The 21,812-nt window shown below is 41.5% G+C and overlaps 1 protein-coding gene across 8 annotated transcripts in view; it reads right to left on the bottom strand.

The window, feature by feature from the left end:
• Positions 1 to 3,146: 3,146 nt before the first annotated feature.
• Positions 3,147 to 21,812, bottom strand: part of SLC11A2 (solute carrier family 11 member 2) — a 43,338-nt gene continuing 24,672 nt past the window's right edge. For 6 of the 8 annotated variants that reach the window (XM_019419356.2, XM_019419358.2, XM_019419357.2 and 3 more), the window contains 13 exons: positions 21,092 to 21,211; positions 19,600 to 19,706; positions 18,998 to 19,068; positions 18,827 to 18,894; positions 17,353 to 17,508; positions 16,536 to 16,694; positions 15,633 to 15,719; positions 14,556 to 14,675; positions 14,262 to 14,411; positions 13,162 to 13,235; positions 12,389 to 12,542; positions 10,536 to 10,589; positions 3,147 to 4,664 (listed from right to left, as the gene is read on the bottom strand). In XM_019419356.2, coding sequence (XP_019274901.2) covers positions 4,587 to 4,664; positions 10,536 to 10,589; positions 12,389 to 12,542; positions 13,162 to 13,235; positions 14,262 to 14,411; positions 14,556 to 14,675; positions 15,633 to 15,719; positions 16,536 to 16,694; positions 17,353 to 17,508; positions 18,827 to 18,894; positions 18,998 to 19,068; positions 19,600 to 19,706; positions 21,092 to 21,211 — 1,398 coding nt within the window. In that variant the 3' untranslated portion in view covers positions 3,147 to 4,586. Of the gene's footprint in view, positions 4,665 to 8,141; positions 10,590 to 12,388; positions 12,543 to 13,161; positions 13,236 to 14,261; positions 14,412 to 14,555; positions 14,676 to 15,632; positions 15,720 to 16,535; positions 16,695 to 17,352; positions 17,509 to 18,826; positions 18,895 to 18,997; positions 19,069 to 19,599; positions 19,707 to 21,091; positions 21,212 to 21,812 lie in introns of those variants that run through there. The other 2 variants (XM_019419361.2, XM_053895675.1) reach the window with 2 other exon arrangements.

Below are 21,812 nucleotides of genomic sequence, written 5' to 3'. Positions count from 1 at the left end.
AAAGGGGGAAAAAAAAAAAAAAAAAAGCAAAACCAGAAACAAACAAATGAAAAAAGCATTCACTGAAAAAAAATCAAGAATGCATTATAAAATTATCTGTGGTGGTTACTTCCTTTTCTTTGATGTCTCCTACAGTGGAGAGTTCATCTGAAAGGAAGGTGAAGTCTAGTATTTGGGAAAAGAAACAATGTCGGAATATCTGAAATTAAGTCTGCAGTCTAGGCATTAACCCCCACTGTTCTGTGTATTAATTGGCACAGGCAATTATTTTTAAAATTGTCATTTGTACCTGTCATGGGGCTCTCCTAGTTCCACCAACAAGTATACATATTTTGGGCAACACTGTCCTCTGGGGAAAATAGGCAAGGCAAGAATCCAACGACTTTATTCCACTAAATAGTCCTGCAGCTGGATCTAATATGTTGCATGGAGGTCAGGGAGATTGAGAACAGCATGCAGAGAAATGTCACCCTTCGTGTTGATTCCACAATGGAGAAGTACTTCTATTCAGGGTCCTGGAAAGATTCCATTCTCTCAATGTATACTCTGCATTAAAAATAGACTTAAGTGTTTAATTAGAAATGGGCTTTTTTCATAACACCCAACAGGTTCCAGAATTTTGTAATTTTACTGAGAGCTGAATATATTTATTGCTTGAAACAGAAATGCAAAGTATTTATTCACCAAGAATAGCTATGCATGAAAACTCACAAACTGTATTTAAATTAATGTGTAAAATCATCTGTGTAGAAAAGAAGCAGGATGCTCATTTATCCACTTTAGCTTGGGTTAAGAAGAGGGGGTCACTGCAGGGACCCTACATATAGGTGAAATACAGTACCCGAATGAAGACAACACTTCTGGGGCAAAACTTTGGAGGCTTGATATCATAATGTTTAAAGTTGAGAAGGCTTTTTTCATTAACTACTGAAACCCCTGATGCCTCACTTGCTAAACTATTTCATTTGCCTCAATATGCTCTGCCTTTTATTTTTTTTAATTAAAAAAATTTTTTTTCAACATTTATATATTTTTGAGAGACGGAGCACAAGCAGGGAGGGCAGAGAGAGAGGGAGACACAGAATCCCAAGCAGGCTTCAGGCTCTGAGCTGTCAGTACAGAGCCCAACATGGGGCTCGAACCCATGAACTGTGAGATCATGACCTGAACCAAAACTGACTGACTGCCTTTTATATTAGGTGGACATGTGGTTATGTAGCAGCAGCTGCCCAGTAACTATTATTTAGTTGTATTTTTTTGACATTCTGGATATTCATTGTCAGAGCATCCTCTTATAAATTGACTCCATAATGTTAAACCTGAGGAACTGAGTGAGTGTATGCTTCTAGGTTTCTCTTACAATTGAATACGTTAATAGCTATAAAAGCATATAATATAAAATCCAGATTTGTAAATATAAATTAGAGAATGATTAAAAGTTCTAACTTAGAAAAAAAGTTTACCCAAGACTCATTCTTTAGAAATCAGTCTCTTCTACTGATTTTGGTGTGACTCAGTTTATCAACTTTTCAGATTACAGGAGTTGTATGACTTGATGGATAAATTTATAAACATTTTTTTCAATTTATTTTTATTTTAAGTAGCTTCCACACCAACATGGGGCTTGAACTCACAACCTGAGATCAAGAGTTGCATGTTCTACCGACTGAGTGGGCCAGGCACCCCAAACTTAAAAGCTTTTGTAAACTCCAGTCTGTTCCATTAATGTACAGCCATAGGATGGAGATGAGAGCTAGACTCCCCCAAGTACTTAGTCTCTGTATAACCAAGCACTTCATCTTTTTATGAGTGGCAAAACAGAATTTTGTAACCTTTTTCTTCTTTCTCCTAACACTCTCTGGTCATGAAACTAACTACCTGAGAAAATGAATTTCCAAGAGAGGCAGGAAAATCCAAATTGGTTCATCTAGAGTTGCTATCTGTGTATAAAGAATATAAAATACTGTGGGGCAGCTGACTGGCTCAGTCAAACAGCATGTGACTCTTGATCTTGGGGTCATGAGTTCAAGTCCATGTTGGGTGTAGAGATTACTTAAATAAATAAAATGTCTTAAAAAAATCTAAAATACTGAAACTCATTTAAAAAATCTCTTTTTCAGGGCACCTGGGTGGCTCAGTCAGTTAAGCATCCACTCTTGGTTTTGGCTCAGGTCATGATCTCAAGGGTCATGAGATCAAGCCCCACAGCAGTCTACGCAATGGGCATGGAGCCTGCTTAAGATTCTCTCTCTCTCTCTCTCTCTCTCTCTCTCTCTCTCTCTCTCTCTCTCTCCCTCTCCCCCCCCCGCCCCTCCCCTGTATGTGCGTGTGTGCTCATGCTCTCCCTCTCTCTCAAAAAAGAAATCTCTTTTTCAAATGAAAGCTGATAACTGATGTTAATTCAATTTCATTTTTAAGATCAGAAGGACTCTAACCTACAAATGCTACTCTTACCAGAAGTTTCAAGGGCCTCTGAAATAGAAATAAGAGAATTTTTAAAAAGTATTACCTTAGACAACTCCCTGCCACTTAGAGAACCAAGTCTGTATAAGTGAAGATAAACAATGTCTGGAATTTTAAAAAGTCTTACTGAAAAAATACTAACTTTTAAAATAAGACAGAGTGATCCTGAGAAACTTAACAGAAACCCATGGGGGAGGGGAAGGAAAAAAAAAAAAAAAAAGAGGTTAGAGTGGACGAGAGCCAAAGCATAAGAGACTCTTAAAAACTGAGAACAGGGGCGCCTGGGTGGCGCAGTCGGTTAAGCGTCCGATTTCAGCCAGGTCACGATCTCGCGGTCCGTGAGTTCGAGCCCCGCGTCAGGCTCTGGGCTGATGGCTCGGAGCCTGGAGCCTGTTTCCGATTCTGTGTCTCCCTCTCTCTCTGCCCCTCCCCCGTTCATGCTCTGTCTCGCTCTGTCCCAAAAATAAATAAAAAACGTTGAAAAAAAAATTAAAAAAAAAAAAACTGAGAACTGAGGGTTGACGGGGGGTGGGAGGGAGGGGAGGGGGGGTGATGGGTATTGAGGAGGGCACTTGTTGGGATCAGCACTGGGTGTTGTATGGAAACCAATTTGACAATAAATTTCATATATTGAAAAAAATAAATAAAATAAAATAAAATAAAATAAAATAAAATAAATAAGACAGAGAGGTCAGATATTTCACTTTTAAGCTGAAAGAGGAAAATGATGCTCAAAGTCATACAAAAGCTGCAGGGTTTGCAAACTCAATGTCTTTGGGGCTAGAAGGAAACGAATCGAAGAAGTGTGTGCCACCCTGAAGTCCATTAAAACGGACTAGCCACCATCCAGTTCCAGCCAACTGCAATTCCATGCAGGAATGTAAGCCCAGTGTGGCCAATCTTCTTTTCAATCAGATAATTATGCAACATTTTTCCAATTTTTAAATATTAACTTTTTTTATTATAAAAATCTTAAAGAAAAAAGTCCTGGTTAAGAAGAGGGGTCAAAAAAAGTCTATCACCCACATGTAGGCAGGCAGTTTATGACATGAGAACTAGTCGTCCATGTCCTGGTCTAGTTCTGCTCTCGTATTACTTGATATAAATATCTTAAATAAAATGCTTAGCATTCAAGGAAATTCAACACTAGAAATATTAACCATTCCTGGAAATAGACTTTGGACCTAGAAATGGTGTCTGTGGAGTTTTAGTGGGGAAAAATGGGAAGAAAAGACATGGTAGAACTCTACAAACGTTAGAAAGAAAACAAGTAACCTCCATCATTTTCTGTTTGGGACTTACAAAGTTAAATGTTAGAAGGTTCTTCTTTTTATACCTAAAGCTTGAATGCTAGAATGGGCTGAGTTATGATGTCACATGGAAAACTGATCATTGGTTCGAGTATGGTTTCTGAATCTTCTGATGAGGTATTAAGCTCTTTGGGAAATACCACCATACCTCTGACAAGATTTCAAGAAAAGCAACAAAGAATAATAATTGCAAAGCACACAATATAACCAGGATAAATCTGCTGAAAAGAACTGTTTCCTTTAGAAATGATGTGCTGCTAGTCAGTAGTCGCTAAGGGTCTGGTTAAAACTGAAATCGAATTTAACTAGCCATAGTCAAGTGTCACTTTAAAAGGCAAGTCAATTTGACCAGATCATTCCAAAAAAGAGCATTACTCCCTTTCCTCTCTCACTTGTGACCCAGAGAAAACAAATATCTGATTTATCTATAGCTTTTAAAAAAATAAGAAAGACCTATCAATTTCACATAACCTTAAAACTCTACCCAAACTGACATGTTCAGGTTTACATAAATATATACACATATATATTTTTTAAATTCCAGAGGTCAAGACACAAGCCCATAGGGGTGTGTGGCCACCGTGGGCCAATCATGTCACTCTGGTTACTGTAGGACCATCGTGAGGTGGGTGGGTCTCTGTCCTACACTTAGAGCTGGCAGCTTTTAACACCCTTCCCATGAGGAAATCTTTGACTTTTGTTCAAAACATCTGAACAAAACTCACCTCTGAACTAACAGAGATATGTTAACAGGACACCTGGCACAAAAGGACTAAGACAAAGTGGTTCTTAAACAGTCTCTCAGGCTGTCAGTCATCTAGACACAAGTGAGTCAGCATCCACGGTGTTGAGAAGGTAGAGTTCAGGCTGAGCTGTCAGTCCCAGATGGTACTAAGGACAAAAAAATGAAACAGGGTTAGACTGATGTGCAAGTATTTGTTATTATTTTTTTATGTCTATTTCCGAGAGACAGAGGGAGTGCACACGTGAGTGGGGGAAGGGGAGAGGCAGAGATGGGGACAGAGGATCTGAAGTGAGCTCCATGCTGACAGCAGAGAGCCGGAGAGCTGGAGAGCCAGATGCGGGGCTCAAACTCACAAACTGATCATGACCTGAATGGAAGTCAGGCGCTTAGCCAACTGAGCCACCCAGGCAGCCCTGATTTACGAGTATTTAAATACTGAAACTGGCACATGCGCACCTATAATCAGCAGCCTTTTTTCAGTACTGCTATATGGATTTTTACTTCCGAAAAGAAATGGCTTACAGAAACGGTTTACATAAAATACTAGCTTGGAGCTGAATGAAATAGTTAAGAACTGAGATAATGCCAAGTGCCCTCATGAAATCTGCACTTTGACTATTCTTGTGACACACTTGTTCCAGAGGGGAGCTTGCTGGCGACAAGGACGAGAGCAAACACTCTGAGCACTTTTGTATTCTAGTACTGTGTTTTAGAAATCAAATAAGCTCTAAGTAATTCAAATAAATACTAGAATCAAATACTAATTCTAACTCTTGAGCTCACTCTAACTCCTAAACCCAATATCCAGGCCCCATGATCTTCTGGCACCTGAGCCAATTCTTCCCCTAAAAAAAAAAGAAAATAGCACGTGCTAAGAGTGACAGGGAGATGACCTGAGTCGCAAAAGTTTGTCAGGCTGAATCAAATCACTTGGACTGCTATCAAAACACATTGCTGGGGCGCCTGGGTGGCTCACTTGGAGAAGCGTCAGACTCTTAATTTCGGCTCAGGTCATGATCCCAGCATCGTGGGGTCAAGCCCCGTTTTGGGCTCCATGCTGAGTGTGGAACCTGCTTGAGATTCTCTCTCTCTCTCTCTCTCTCTCTCTCTCTCTCTCTCTTCCTCTGCCCCTATCCTCTGCTCTCTCCAAAATAAATAACATGGAAAAAAAACCAACAACAACAAACATTGCCAAACCACCTTCCTGGAAACATGAATCCCTATGGATTGTGTTGAGATCTTTGAAGTTGTCGTTTACTCTTTTTCTCTCCTCTGCATACCATCGTGAGATAATCACTGAATCTCACTTTAGCCCTACTGTTATTACTTAGGGCTTTAGGAATGTTATCACCCCTTGGCATCAACAACCTGTGAGTTAAGGCAGAATGTAGACTATGAATCCACAGGAGGAAAATATTCCTATTATAGCACAGTGGAAAAGGCACCAGAGTCGAGTTCAAGCTCCAACTCTGCTGCTTCCTGTGACCTTGAGCAAGTTCATGTATCCTTTTTGGAGCCTTATCCTACTTATTTGTAAAATGGGAATAAATGCTACATTTGAAAATGCCAAGTACGCTGATATGCTGTGTTAGTCTTCAACAAATATGATTTTTTTAATGTTTATTTTTTAATGTATGTTTGTTTGTTCATTTATAGAGGCAGAGAGAGAGAATCCCAAGCAGGTTCTGCATTCTCAGTATAGAACTGGTTGCAGGGCTCGAGCCCACGAACCGTGAGATCATGACCTGAGCTGAGATCAAGAGTCGGATGCTTAACTGACTGAGCCACCCAGGCACCTCGACAAACAGAGTTTTTTAACACATTACAAATTGCCCTGTATACCTCACAAGCTTCTGATGACCCCGTGGACACCAAATGAACCCCCAAATAAAATTATTCTAGGCATAGTGAGCTATGAAATTACTAACACTGGCCTTAGGGCAGAAAACAGCTCTTCAGACAAGCCTCCTTATTCATTTCAGGGTCTTCCATTTCAGGTTTTAGTAACCAAGAGCAACTGTCAGATACACTATAAATTCATTGCTGCCTTTTCACAAGAGAGCTGAGCTGGTGGGCTTCCTCATTACGTAATAAGCAAGAGTTGCCTTATTAGTCCTGTGATCCCCAGACTCTTAGAGGACTTGTTAGGGTTCCTTCACTGGAGGAGTCTGTCATATTGTTGGGAGACACTGAGAAGTGGCGCGGAACGGCACAGGAATAGGCTAACTGCTGTCACAGGGGCAGAGAGGTAATGCAAATAAATGAGTAAGCTTCATAGTTCTTAGCTACTCCTGGGGTAGGATCAGAGAGGGCCCTGTCCGCCTTCTGTGCCCACCAAAAAGCATTCAAAGTTGTTCCAAATTTAACACAGGCCAAGCAAAATTAGTCTGTCAGTTGGCTGAGTACAAATCTCTCACTAATCAGAGTATCAAGCGAGATGCTCTGACGTGTTCCTGTAATGCCAGACACCAAAGCTTGGCGTCTTAACCTGGCATGAAGAGTGTACTACGTATTACACAGGACGGTTCGGTAATGGCAACGTGGACTCTGGGGTTTAGCTATTCAAGTTGACATGCCAGCTGCTCATTTACCACTGATGTGATTCGAGGAAGTTAACTTTACTTTTTGGCCTTCCAGCTGCCTCATCGACGTAGAGGCCGATCCTCTTGTTGTAACAACTGAATGAGGTCCTAGGAGTGCTCAGACCAGGACGAGCACATGGGGGTCAGTGTCAGCCGTTTTTAACCTTCATAAGCTAAGGTGCCAAGAGAAGCTGACACATTTAGATTCATTGGCCCTACCTATCGAATAAAGGAGTAGAAAGCATTCCAGAGGGCAGAGCTAAAAGAAATGTCTCAAATCAGGATCTTCAAACTACTGCATCCTATTCTAGTTTGGAAAGTAAACCCAAGAGAAGAAGGGAGAGCTAAACGAGGAAGGACAACATGGAGAACAGAATTCTCAGATTACTTCTATGGTGTTACAGTATTCAGCTCCTATAAGACAGGCAGAAAAGCTTATGACAGAGAAAGGGAAAATGAAGTTCAAGTGACAATCTTGGAATAAATCAAGTGTTCACTTAGATTTTCCTGTCATTTGTATGGTGACAGGGCTAGTAGTTTATTAGGCCTGAGCTTCGTCTTTGTTTTCATTAAATGGCGCCAATGTTTCCGTTTATATCCGTTCCACCAAAATGCTTTCAATTTTTAAGCTAAACAATTTTGGTTTCTCTTTTCAAACACTTATACTTTTTATGGGCAGCATACATGGAATATAAAAGCCTATTCCAACGGTGAAACAAGACTACGGACAGAAAAATGTTCAGCTTAGAGCAAAGAAAGGCTGAATGATAATTTTTTTTCGAGTTTAAATAAGGCAATGATGTGACCTTTAGCAACAGCAAGACAAACAGTATGTGACTAAGTGGGTAGATTGATATTCGTGTTTGCTGTCTGCAGTTCATCAAGTCTTCAGGGGACTAAAGCTATTTATACCTCCATCCCTTCACAAGAGAAAATCACTAACACTGTGGGCTTAATATGTCAATCCAGGTGGCGGCTGATGTTTCAGTATTTCAGAAGTTAAATATTTTCCAGGTGAAAAAAAATACCCAGGAAACCAAACAGGAAAAAGAAAAAATTTTTAATTACAAACCAAGTTTACATACTGTTAAGTGGTCACTAACAGCTCAGTTGTCACCACTTGGAATACGACTAGCAGGACCTCACAGGAGCCAAACTACAGCTCGTCCCCATCCCTATGAATTCCCAAGATGCTGTACCAGCACAATTATTTCATGTCACATTTCTGGAGAACAAGGACGGATTTACATAAGGTACAATTGTATATCCTTAACATTCCACGCACACACACACACACTGCACATGCTGGCACCGGAAGACTTCATAAGCATTGTTTATTGCACCCAGAGTACTGGCTAAAGGACACTCTCTCTCTAAGAGGATCAAATGGAATATGGTTTGGGAGTGCTTTTAACACTGTAAAACACTCCACACATAGTATTATAAAATGCCACTTAAGTGGGAAGAAATTTTCCATCATTGTCAGTCATAAATAAAACTTTAAAAAAGAAAATAAGCAGCTTTACTTGAACTTCTAAATACATATTGTGAATCTGAGACTGACTGGGCCCACCAGACTCAGGGCAAAGGGAAGTGTCACTGTACTGTCTTTACAAAGAATTTTTCTTGTCAATTTTGCCTTCACCTAGCACAGCCAGATGAGAGATAAAGATGTCAGTCTCCAACATCTTCACAGAGTGCCCTTATGACCAGGCATGACGATAGGGAGAGGGGAAGATGTGAGGAGGAACAGTTGGGGAAATTTGTCTTTCATGATCCTGTCAGATATTACTTGAGGGACTAAGAGAAGGTATGGTCAGTGAAACAGTAGTTTATCCTTAATGCCTTATGAAAAACAATCCATCCAGTCTGTGCTTTTGACTGTGTGCAAAATATGAGCAATAATGCTTTCAGGGGCTGAGATGAATACATAATATCAATCAACCAGGACTCCAGAAGGAAAGCTCCAAAAAACGAGAAGTCCTTCAATGCCATTCCCGTTACTGTTCTCACCAAGTCAATGGCTATAAAAGACTTGATTATTTATCTCCACCAGACAAATGTGATTTGATTTGATATAATCACACAATCTCAGGCTCCACATGTAAAAGTATCAGAAGTGGCTGAAGAGCAGCAGCTTCATGCTGAAGGGACCCATTTCCTCTGACTCCAAAGCTCCACCATCTGGTCTCAAAATTTTTCCCTCTGAGGGAATGGCTGAAGAGAGGTAGCCCAGCGCAACCTTGCTGAGAGAACTCTGCAACCACAGTGATACCTACTGACTTGCTGAGGGAGAGAGAAAGAGCTTTGCAACAGTTAGGTCCACAGCTCCTGAGATTGCCTCGCAAGTGGTCTTGGGCATGCTTCGGAAAAACGTGACAATTCTGGTAGGAGATGGCTTTTAGGAATAAAACAGATGGCTCTTCTTTTCCTTTAAGTCTTTTCTCCCCATTCCAAAATCTCATGAGAACGTCAGTTCATAAATGCTACCATCTTTTTCTATAACCAACTTCCTGGATGAGGAAGGTGAAGGTTTTACAACTGTATGCACTCAAAGAGGAAGTATCAACGGGAAAGCTCGGTACTAAGATGAAACTTATGGAAATCAGAACTCCCAAGAAATTCCTGATAAGCTTTCCATCTCTGAGGAAAATCTGCTCAGTGATGTTCCAAGGTGATTAATAACCACCACCTGCATGTCAGCTTTGCTATTTGTTCATTTATCACCTTCTAAATTTATGCTTTCTCATCCCTCTTAACTTCCACCAAAAATTTAAAGTGGAAAGAAGTTAAAAGAATCCTGAACCTGAAAGAGGTAGAGATGTTTCACAATTTTATATTTAATATGGATGACACCACCTTAGGTGAGTTGTTTTTTTTTTAATAAGTAAAGTAACTGAAAGGGTATGGATAAGAAAAGTATTTCTCAGCCTCTTAAAATCCAGAATCTTTTGATAAACAAAACCTGCATACCCATTCTATAATTTGTATTAAGAAAAATTTATTACATTTTCCAATTTTTTTTTTTTTTTTAAACACACAGCCTAGTTAAGAATCATGCCTACAGGATTCTCTCTCAAAAGGATAAAACAAGCTGGCCCTTAGGCAGCTACTTAAAATTTTAGTGTTGGAATGATAGCAGCAAATGTCAGCTTTTCAAAGATCCTATCTAATCCAGTTCCCAGGTTAGGAGGTCAGGAAGAAAAAAAATTCCATCTTTCAAACATATATTGAAACAAAGTCTTTCCCAACAAACAGTTGAGTCTTAAATGAAGTCTGTGCAACAGCACATACTTTTGTCTATGTTCACACAGTAAACCATAGAAACACACTGGCTCTGATGGCTACCTGTGGAGGACAGACAGACTGATCCAGTGTTTACTTAGTATAGCCACCGGTGGCTTCTTCGGTCAGCAGGACTTTAGAGATGCTTACCGTGTGCCCACAGTCCAGGAAGGACATGCCCAGTGCAATCAAACATTGCCAACCCTGAAAGATAAAGCATGGCCATCATTCACCAGCCCCTCTGAAGAGCCCTCTTACCCACCATGACTGCTCACGCCTCACTGCTCAGACACAAACCTGCTCTCTTCCTTGCATATCCAGCTTTGCTCATCTCCTACCACCAAGGTTGCACAAAGTCATTCTCCCAACCCCACACCCCCTTCAAAACATCCTGGAGTTTGCCTTCCTCGGCAACATTTTCTTGCATACTATTTTCAATACTGAGCTCCCTGCTCCTACCGCTTTTTGTCGTTTGTTTCTTTCATCCGACTGGGAGTTCCCTGAAGACCCATTCCTCATGATGAAGGTGGAGGCGGAGGGAATGAAGGACAAACTAATACAAATGGAATAGTATCCTGAACTGCTCTACGACGTCATGCTTTGGGGGCTTCACAGCAGTAACCCACCCTGGAATCAGCCCTCAGCCTTAAAATGGGTCTTCAACAATCTCGACAGTCTCAGGGTGACTGAGGACAACTCGGACCCTTCATACACAATTTGCAGGAAGGAAAGATTCCTTTAACTTCTACGGTGAATTTTTAAAATATTTCCTGTCAAAGACACGTTCAATTACTTGGATTTCCTTAGAGTAAATCCCTAGAACATAGGCTCAGCATAATCCTAGTGTGCCCCAGGTTTACTGGGGAGAAAAAAAAGAAAAGCTGTATCAATCCAGGACATAATTTTTCAATAGTCACTAAAGCGTTTTTCTCAATCTAGTACCTAACCTGTGGCAAACACTGGCATGGGGATTAGTTAAATGTTCAAAAGATAGGGTTTCCAGCCTCTGTCCTTAACCATTCTCTCAGCAGATATGGTATAAATTCTGCTGCCCCTAAATTCCTCCAAACATGAATTTTTCAGAGAAACCTGTATGGAACAGGGAGGTGGATTTGTTGTTTTTGTTGCTAGAACTATTTCCATTACTATAAGTAACGTGACAGAACATTTGGGAAATAGAGAAAAGAATGTATCTATGATGGTACCATCTTTTTTTTAATGTTTATTTATTTTTGAGGGGGGGGATGCAAGTGGGGGATGAGCAGAGAGAGAGAGAGGGACACAGAATCTGAAGCAGGCTCCAGGCTCTATGCTGACAGTAAACAGCCCGACTCAGGGCTTGACCTCATGAACCATGAGATCATGACCTGAGCCGAAATTGGACGCTTAAGACTGAGCCACCCAGGCACCCCCAAGATGGTACCATCCGAACATAACTATCATCATGTTCACATAATCTACCCTAGACTTTTGAGAAGGAACTTGATTATCTCGGAACACATTACTCTGTATTCATTTTCTATGTAGTTACGATTTCATAACCATCATTTTTAAATCACTCTAGAGTAATTCAATGAGCGAGTATCACTGTTACTTCTTTACGAGACAGTTATTAAATGGCAGAGCTGAGCAGGGCCGTGAACTCACGTGTATCCCGCCCCAAAGCTCTGACATCTCACCAACCCCATCTCGTACTGCCCTCTACTTTCTATACTGCTCTTCTTTTAATTCCTCAAACACAGTACACTCTCTTATTAGGAATTACTAAGAATGGAAACCAGCAGAAGTGACAGGACAGCTCTTAGGAGTCTAAATTTTATGGTTAAAAATATTGTTTAACCACAGCTGACGTTATTAACAATTTCATGTAAACTGTTCCAGTAACCTGGAGATAAGAAGGCTATGTGCTCTTTTGAGTCCTTTCATTTTGGTATCAGTAAGCCCCAACTGAGCTGATACCAACTCTGATACAAATACCCCTACTCCCTCCTGAATGGACTTACCAAGTATAACACAAAGCTCAGATAAGCCACACTGACCACAGCAGCTACCACATACAATGCCACATGCCCTAGTTCCTGGACATAAACCATGACAAAGTACATGTTGATGGAACAGACGATAAGGACCAAGATCCCGCCTGCAATCCTCCAGCCTCTGTAAAAGAATCAGCAATCATTGGTGGAATAGTCCAACCTATCTGTAAGCAGAAAAGGACACTCGGTCTTGTGGGGCAGACAGGACAGGAGTTAAGAGGCATTTCAAAATGAACTGAAAATTGTCTTATTATGTCCCAATTAAATGAGCCAAATAGACACCAGTAGGGAGAAAGAGGTGGGGGAAATACTATCAAATAATCCCTGATATTTAAGTCCCTAAAAATGCAACAAGCCCTAAAAATGCAACAAGCCCAGAGTTCCTAGAGGTGCAACAGACAATTTCAAATGCCCCACACTCTTTAAAGATGCATATAAAAGGTATTAGTTTATGCCTTTCTCATTAAGATCATTTAACATGAAATTAAGGCAGCTTCAGTGGCTGCAGCTGAAGAATAAAACCCTAAGAGCTGACCTTTCTCTCCCCAAAAATGAAAAATTGCTTGCCTTCTTTTACTACATTCAGAGTCTCCATTTTCTAAGCCAAAGATTGAGGGGCACCTCTAGGAATCACCTCTCAAAGCATGTGGTTCCCCATATGACTCATTTTCTGACTGGCCTGTTGGATGCAGATACCATTTCCCCACATATTTTGGGGGAACTGAGAGAAGTACACTCACATTCCATTGGCAAAGTCACTCATTACTGGCCGCAAGCTCGTAAATGTGAGGATGGGTATGAGAGCAAAGGGAAGCTGGAAAAGAAAGAACAAAGATCAGACAGGACTACTGGAGATACTCATATTACCCAGCACTGTTAGCAAGAGGGAAACACACACCCTGCTTCATCTGCCCCATGAGAAATTATTCCTGTCATCCCAACATGCTCATGCATTACGTTGAAATCTGTAGAGGCATCATTAACTTAGCATCGATCATCATCCTTTGAGTCCTTAAAAACATTTGTTATCTTCCTTGTCTTCTTAACCTCCACAGGACCTAGCAATGTCCTATGTTATTTATTATTTAATGTTTGCTTGGATTAAGAAACAATAATTTTATACTCTGTACGTAATTATAGCAGATAATTCCCATTCAACAAGCTTTTAAAACCAAACCATGTCCAAAAGATTTTATTTAAAAGAATGTTTTAAAATTCATTTGAGAGAGAAAGAGAGAAAGAGAGGAGAGAGAGAGAGAGAGAGAGAGAGAGAGAGAATATAAACGGGGGAGGGGCAGAGAGAAGAAGAGACAGAATCTCAAGCAAGATCTGCACTGTCAGTGCAGAGCCAGATGCAGGGCTCAAACTCATGAATTGTGAGATCGTGACCTGAGCTGAGGTTAAGAGTCTGACGCTTCACTGACTGTACCACCCAGGGACCCTAAAAGCTTTCATTTATGCATTTATTTATTTTTGTTTGTTTGTTTGTTTATTTTTGAGAGCAAGTGGGGGAGGCGCAGAGGGAGAGGGAGACAGAGAATCCCAATCAGGCTCTGCGCTATCAGCACAGAGCTTGACTAGGGGCTCAAGTCCATGAACGGTGATATCATGACCTGAGTTCAAGTCAAGAGTTGGATGCTTAACCGAATGAACCACCCAGGCATCCCTAAAAGGTTTTTAGATACCGGGATTCCATACATTTACTGCAGACCAAGACTCTGCCTCTTTCTTCCTCTCAATTTTCCCCAGCACCCAGCCCTATACACTCAGTACCTAGGGACAGCAATATACAATGCTGCCTGATTAAATGGAATGGGAGTTTCCTCAGCTCCTTCCTTACCTGTAAGCTCTGCAGAACATTCAGGAAGTCATTCATCCCTGTTAGATGCTCTACATCCTGGAAGATGGCAACAAGCAGAGTGGGGATGATGGCAATAGAGCGGGTCAGAATCACTCGGGCAAAGCGTGACCACTTTAGGTTCAGGAATCCCTGGAAGAAAACACAGCAGGATGAATGTCTAGAATAGGAAACAGAGAGAGGTCTGGGAAGCCCTTAGAAACATGGGAGTAAGAAGAAGTAACAAAAGGACAATGTTTTCTTCCTCTAATGTATACCAGTCACAACAGCACATACCTCCATGACGAACTGGCCAGAATAGGTTCCTGTCATGGTAGAGCTCTGCCCTGCAGCCAGGATCCCCACTGCCCAGATGTAGAGTGCAGCAGGCCCAAAGTAACATCCCAGTACAACACCCTGGGAGAAGCAGGGAAGAAAGATGTTTGTGTCAATGATCTGCTTAGACAACACCCAAAACAGAATTCCTCTGCAGCATTTCTCCCTCTTCCTTCCTATGTTCCAATCTACACCAAGTGCTGTGCTGGGAACTACCCCAGAAGCTACACTCAGGACCTGTCCTCACTTCAGAGGCCCTCAACCTAAATTTTCCTGGATATTCCTTCATTCCTCTACCTCTTCTCCAAGTTCTTAAAGGCTTCGTCTTCAACATAGATTTTAAATATGTGAGAAAAAAAAAAAAGTCTATACCACATTTCTCAAGTTATATTACTTAACACACTATTCTAGAAGATAACAACAGGAGTGAAGAAAAAGGTCAAATAAATTTGGGAAGTGCTACATAAGCTATGTGTTCTACTCTTGGAGGTTCGTAATGTAACCAACATAAAAGGGACTGAGAGGTCCCAATAAAGAATACTTCATCAGAAACACTTTCTTCAGTCTCCCCCAATAAATATCCTATAAAAAGGGGTGCCTGGGTGGTTCAGTCGGTTGGGCATCCAACTTTAGCTTCATGATCTCGCGGTTTGTGAGTTTGAGCCCCATGTCAGGCTTGCCACTATCAGTGCAGAGCCTCTGTCCCCAACCCCCTCTCTCTGCCTCTCCCCTGCTCACTCGCACGCACTCTCTGCCTCTAAATAAAAAACTTTAAAAAGAAATTTTTAAAAATCCTATAAAACAATATACTACCAGCATAACTCTGGGAATGGCTGATACTGTTCATCTTTATCTTTCAGCTTATCCTCTATTCCCTCCCATGTAATCCAAAAATGCTTGTCTGACTTCTAGACCTCTGAAATAAATGGCACTCCAGAGAAGATATATTCAGTTCTGAAGTGAACCCACAGAAAAGACCAGATACTATTCCAAGAATATTGATTCAGGAGCAATCATCACAGATCTGAATAGGTTTACCCCTTTGTAGATGTCCACAGCCAGTGTCGAGTTATCGTCAGGAAAGAGGCTAGTGTGCGGACTGCTGGCATTTCTACAGACTGCAACCTGGAATGCAAGCAGTTTAGGAGCAACTTTTATTTTTGAGGCAAGGACCAGATCAGAAGAACTCTCCAGCAAATCACAAACTACACGTCATACTCAAGTCATCTATGAGACCTAGGGTGGAGGTAAGACACCGGATACAGGTTGTAAAGGGAGCAGAGACTGGCACCAATGTCACGTGTGGTCTTCTTCCATAATCTTTCTACACCCCCATGCCATCAAAAATATTTACCGAGTGAAGAGTGTGCATGGTAATACGTGAATGCTGGCTCACTTTAAGCGATGACAGGAGGAGAGGACCCCTAAGAAACAGGAGAGGACTCCTGAGTCAAAGCAGAGCCAGAAGTCTGAGTTCCTATAGACAGGCAATCAGGAATCAAGACGACAGAGAATTCAAAATGCAAAAGAGTGAGAAAAAAAAAATGCCAAAGAGTGTATCTTAGGCGGTTTCTGTTTTCTGTTTGTTGACTCCTCCCCACTTGTCCTCATCACCAAATGGCAGGACTGGCAAGCAGGCTGGCAGTTGGTAAACAGGAAACAAAAGGGGATGACAAAGAGCCAAACTGACACGAAGCCACTAACAGCAACATGAGGCAATCTTTAATCTGAGGCAAGCTCTCTTCTGTGCCAAAAGATGGGAAAAATGGGTCTAGGCTTAGTCTGCCCCCAGACTCCAGACCCTAACTACTGCAGTGATTAGGGGGCAGCCCTGAGGTTGGAGATCTGTTTCCCCTGAGCTTCAAGTCACTGTCATTCTGCCTACCCCACTCCTTCACTTATCCTCACATTCACTACCATTCACGACCCTGGCTTACTCACCACCTGGTCGTTGGTTTTTTCAAAAAATGCTTCGGCAAAGACGGAGACGACAAAGACGTTGATGATGAAGGAAACAAAGAGAGCAATGCAGGATTCAATGAAAAAGTACTTATTAGCTTCTCGTACCTCCTGCTTATTGGCTCGGTTTACCTGTCTGGACTAGAGAGAGGACAGCAGTAGTCGTTAATTAGTTAGAACAAGTCTCCTCGTACGTAATATTGCATGAGTTTGGAGTCAGAGGAAAGATGCAGAGGGCAAAACAACTGACCATATGAAATGTGAGAAAACTCACTTTAACATCCTAGTTCATGAAGTGAGTAAGAACTTCGTGACACTTTGACAACGTTGGGCATGCCCCAAACAGGAAATGATGACTATGAGCTCTCAGTTATTGTGGCCAGAAGAACCACCGACATACAAAAACAACCTGATTTTCAGTCCTAATAACTTTAATTATAAAGGTCTCTGAAACCTCCCAGCGAACTACTGTAGAAGACTGACTGAGAAAAGCTTTGTTGGGTACTTTACTTCTGATCTCCTCACGGTCACTCAGACTTTTGAGATTCAAACACAAGAGACTTGGTGTACTTTTGGACCTTTTAGGTAGAACTTTAGTCCCAGTTTTTCCGTGGGGTCGCTTATTTCTGGTCATCTTTGTGATAAAAACAGTCTGAGTGTGTGGAGTTTATAAACACCCAACTGTGGAAAAATACTTCTCTCCTTTAGGGCTCTAACAGTTTTAAACTATGCGTGTGTCCCTTGCAACTGAAGGAACCATCAACTACCTGGGGGGCATGGAGATAAGGGCCATGCTCACCTTGACTAAGGCAGAATGCAGGTACATATTGTGTGGCATGATGACAGCTCCCACGATGCCCACAGCCTGCTCGATCTGTGGGGTGTGACAGCCTGGACAGGATGGCAGGAACATGCCCTTGAGTACCTGGCTCTGGCTGGGTTTCACTGTAACATACTATATGCCAACATAACAACTATTAGGATATGAGACCGGGGGAGTAACACAGTACTAGGAAACACTCAGCATCCATTGTTCCTTATAATACTTTCTTCAACAACTACCTGGAATAATGAGGAACACAGAACCATTAGGAAACCAAGAAGCATAAGAGGGGCTTGCTGCCAGAGGTCTGAGAATTCAGGACTGGGGTACCCAGACACTTTACATCACATTTTAAATATACAAAGTAGATGTGTGGAGAATGTAATTAATATTCTAAAGAAACAGTCAGCAGCTGCTAAGGGCCTCACTGATAGCAGCTTCACAATCACTCCTGGGAGACAGACCCAAGAATATAGTCAATTCTTGATTACCCACACTCATGCCTCTATTCACCTATGTTTATCTAAAAATCACTTATGTTTGCCACTAACGTATGCTGAGACTCATTGATAAATACTTCCCATACATACTTTTTCCTGGTTCCGCATTTCTCTTGGAAGCCTTAGACTAACCTATTGCATAATCTATTCACAGATTAGATACACTTTTCCAAGTTTAGTGAGGCCATTAAGCAAAAATCAGTTTATAACAATTGAACATAGGGGCGCCCAGGTGGCTCAGTTGGGTAAACATCCAACTCTTGATTTCGGCTTAGGCCATGATCTTAAGGTTCATGAGATCAAGCCCCAAGTGGGGCTCTGGGCTGACAGGGTGGGTGGAGCTTGCTTGGGATTCTCTCTCTCCCTCTCTTTCTGCCCCTCCCCTGCTCACGTGTACACGGACACTTTCTCTCTCTCTCTCTCAAAATAAATAAATATTTAAAAAAAACAATTGGACACAGAAAGGTACTATTACTGCATAAAACGGTACGGATTCCTAGGAGCAGCTGGGTTGGGGCACAAAGCAGGAAACGTCGGCTATACCCCTTAAGAGTTCATTAACTGTTGTAATACAAAGAAAGTTCAAGCTGCAGTTGGTATAAGCCAATATAAGTAAAACCCCTCCAAGTTCACAGCCAGGAATAACCCTGCTTCCTCCCTAGCCCTCTCCCAGCATGCTCTATTGTTGGGATGGCCAACTTGGAACCAGAGAGTCTAGTCTAGGAAGTCCTAAAAAATCTAGTCACTTTTGAACTAGGAGCGCCAGCAGGCCTTCCTGGAGACTAGCCTTTGCTACAGATCCTATTCCTTCAAAACTGGCCTAGACTGAATTGGCTTTTTGTTAATGCATGGGATACAACTAAACCATCCTAGCATTATATGATTGTAAATAAAAGGCAAAAAAATCTTTCCTTGGTTGTAAAAGCTAACGAACAGCCTATAATACTTGCCTCATATCCAAATGTGAGGGCCATAATAGTGATGAGAAAGCCAAAAAATGCTTCTAGCTTCCGTAAGCCTAAAAGGGAAAATGCAGCAGTGAGCTCACAGAAGGCAGACTTCTCCATCAGCTACATGATGGAAAGTAGATTCTTTGACCCCTCCATTCCCACTCTCCTTACCGTACTTGTCCAAAAAGAGAAATACAAAGGTATCTGCAATGGTGATGAGAACTCCACCCCATAGAGGAACCCTAGGTCAGAGGTAAGAAATGGAGATTAAAAGAAAGAAAGAAAACATTGAGAAACACTTTCTCTCCAACAGATCTCCAGATATACAATACTTGGAGAAGCAAGGGCTTGGGGGAGAGGCGACAGTGGTGGGAGGTCAGGCCTTGGGTAGTTTAGGATCACAGCACCAACTGAATTAATTACATTCATTCCAACACTGATGGTCTACTAAGTCAGACATTTCAGATACACAGCTGAAAAGTATAGGTCTTACCCCTCTAGGAGCTCACTGTCTAGTGGGATAAGCTGATATACAGATAAATAATTGTAACACACAATGTCACATACTATACAATAGTGGGATGTATAACCCAACATGAGAACATGGGACATATAGAGCCTACAGGCTGCTGGGAGAGAAGGTGGCTCCAGAAAGGCTCCACAGAAAAAATAATACTCAAGTTGAATCTTGAAAACTGAAAATGAGTTGGGTGGTTTTTACATTTGTTTTGAAATTTAGCAAAATATTACTCTCTGGAGGAAAACCCCCTCACCTTCCTACAGACAGGAGATTGATGGCAATGGCTGAGCCAATAACTTCTTGCATATCTGAGCCAATGATAGCCAACTCCACCATCAGCCATAGGATAATTCGTGGGACCTAAATACCAAACAGCAGAAAGACATGGTTCTAATTAATCATTTCTAAGAACTTTCCTTAGAGTTTGGAATTCACATCTGGCACTGACCCATCCACAGTCCTTTATAAGCTTTCAGTCTAGGGATGGACTACTGCACCGTGGCCCCCAGCTGGAGAAAGCAAGGGTGTTTCTACGTGGTAGAACCTATGAGCCGAGGTCAGGGCAAGGGCTGATCCTAATTTTTTCTCTTTCCCTTCCACGAGGAACAGAATTTCCATTCATTAATTTCCACTTAATTTCCCGCCTAAAAACAAACTTAAAAGTTTTAGGGGAAGATGAGGATGCTCATATGGTCAAAATACTGTTCAGGAGAGAACAGAAAATGACCACAAGAGAAAATATCTTGACCGTGGCTAAAGAGACAAAACAAAAATGAAAAGGCTGGGGTCATCCTTAATGTAATAATAATACACAAGCAAGTGATAAAGGACAGACATGTAAAGGGACTTAGGGCGAACTGATTGGAATTGAGTGGCATATAAGAGGAAACTAATCTGGTCAAATAATCCAGCTAAAAGACAAATTTAGTTAATACTGGCTAGCAGAGGTCAAGAAAAAAAAAAACAAACATACATCTTCAGGTATTGACTATACAAAAAAATTGTCACAAAAAACAACTGTTAAGATACATGAAGAAAAAGAAGCTACAAGAAATTATAAATTACCATGGCTTTTTTGAGAAGCATATATGGGGAAATAAAGCCGATACAGATAGTTTCTCACAGCCATGAAAGGAGATTAAACATTTAGGACAAACCAGAGGCAGATCAGTATCTTATCTAAAGATGAACCTAGGTTAAAACTATCTTCCAGACACAGAGTCCATTCCTGCCTTAGAGAGCAGTGAGAAAGGGCCAAAATGTCCAGAAAAAAGTTGCAGAAGACAGTATAACCTCCAGGGTCATGGTAAATTGAAAAATAATTATTAACAAATCCAAAGATCCTGCCACATGTAGTAAAGTAAAATGAAAAACCTTATTTTTCAAATTGATGACAAAGTCAATCAAAAAAGAAAATATGTATGATAGTAATAAAGATGTATGACTCAAAGTGCTTAGAGCACTCCCACCCCTCCATGGGCTGGGCACTGCAAGATGCCAGAAGGCAGAACGAATGGCAGGTATTTATGCAAACTGAATTTTTCGAAGGAAGCTTTCTGGCAAAAAGCGAATCCCAAGTTAAATTCTGAAGTAGAGAAATATGGGTTGGCAGCAAGAGGAACTAAATAATATTCCTTGGGACTCATCCTCAGGGCCCCTGACCGCCAAGCCCTCCGGCCAGCACGTATCACCAGACACACAGGTTCCTATGAGATGAGTAACAAACCGCACACTACATTGCTCACCCTGGGATACTGACGGTGACACACTTCAGCAAGATGCAACCCTGTGACCACTCCCAGTCTAGCTGCAAGGCGCTGGAGTAGGAGCCCCACCATGGTGGCCAACAGAAGAACCCAGAGCAACTAGAAAAGAACAAAATCCCATCATAACACTCATTAGACAACTGGGGTGTTTTTGTTTGGCTGTTTAGCAACATGAATGAGAAATACAACATTCGGGAAAGAGCCCAGATCCAGAATCAAATGACCTGAGTTCTGTATCAGGTTCTGTACATAACCTGCTAGGTCACCTCATACCTTTCTGAGTCTGAGTTTCTCCCACCTACAGTTTCTCGTTTGTTCAAGGAAACTATGTGGAGTAGATAAAACAAAACAAAAATTTAAAACCAAATATGTGTCTAAAATAAATTAAGGGGCACCTGGGTGGCTTGGTCAGTTAAGCATCCGACTCTGGCACAGTACATGATCTCAAGGTTCGTGAGTTTCAGCCCCACATGGGGCTCGTTGCAGACAGCTCAGAGCTTGGAGCCTGCTTTGGATTCTGTCTCCCTCTCTCTCTGCCCTCCTCCGCTGGCGCTCTCTCTCTCTCTCTCTCAAAAATAAATAAACATTAAAAAAAATTTTTTTAATAAATTAAAAAAAAAACAGAAGCGTGACTCAATCAGTTGAGCATCCAACTTCAGCTCGGGTCATGATCTCACAGTTCTTGAGTTTAAGCCCCACA

The sequence above is a fragment of the Panthera pardus genome, unplaced genomic scaffold, assembly GCF_024362965.1.
Source record: "Panthera pardus isolate Hobbes unplaced genomic scaffold, ASM2436296v1 HiC_scaffold_6, whole genome shotgun sequence".
Lineage (NCBI taxonomy): Eukaryota > Metazoa > Chordata > Mammalia > Carnivora > Felidae > Panthera > Panthera pardus.
Note: the sequence above shows the minus strand (reverse complement) of the source record. Positions and strands in the feature narration are given on the sequence as shown.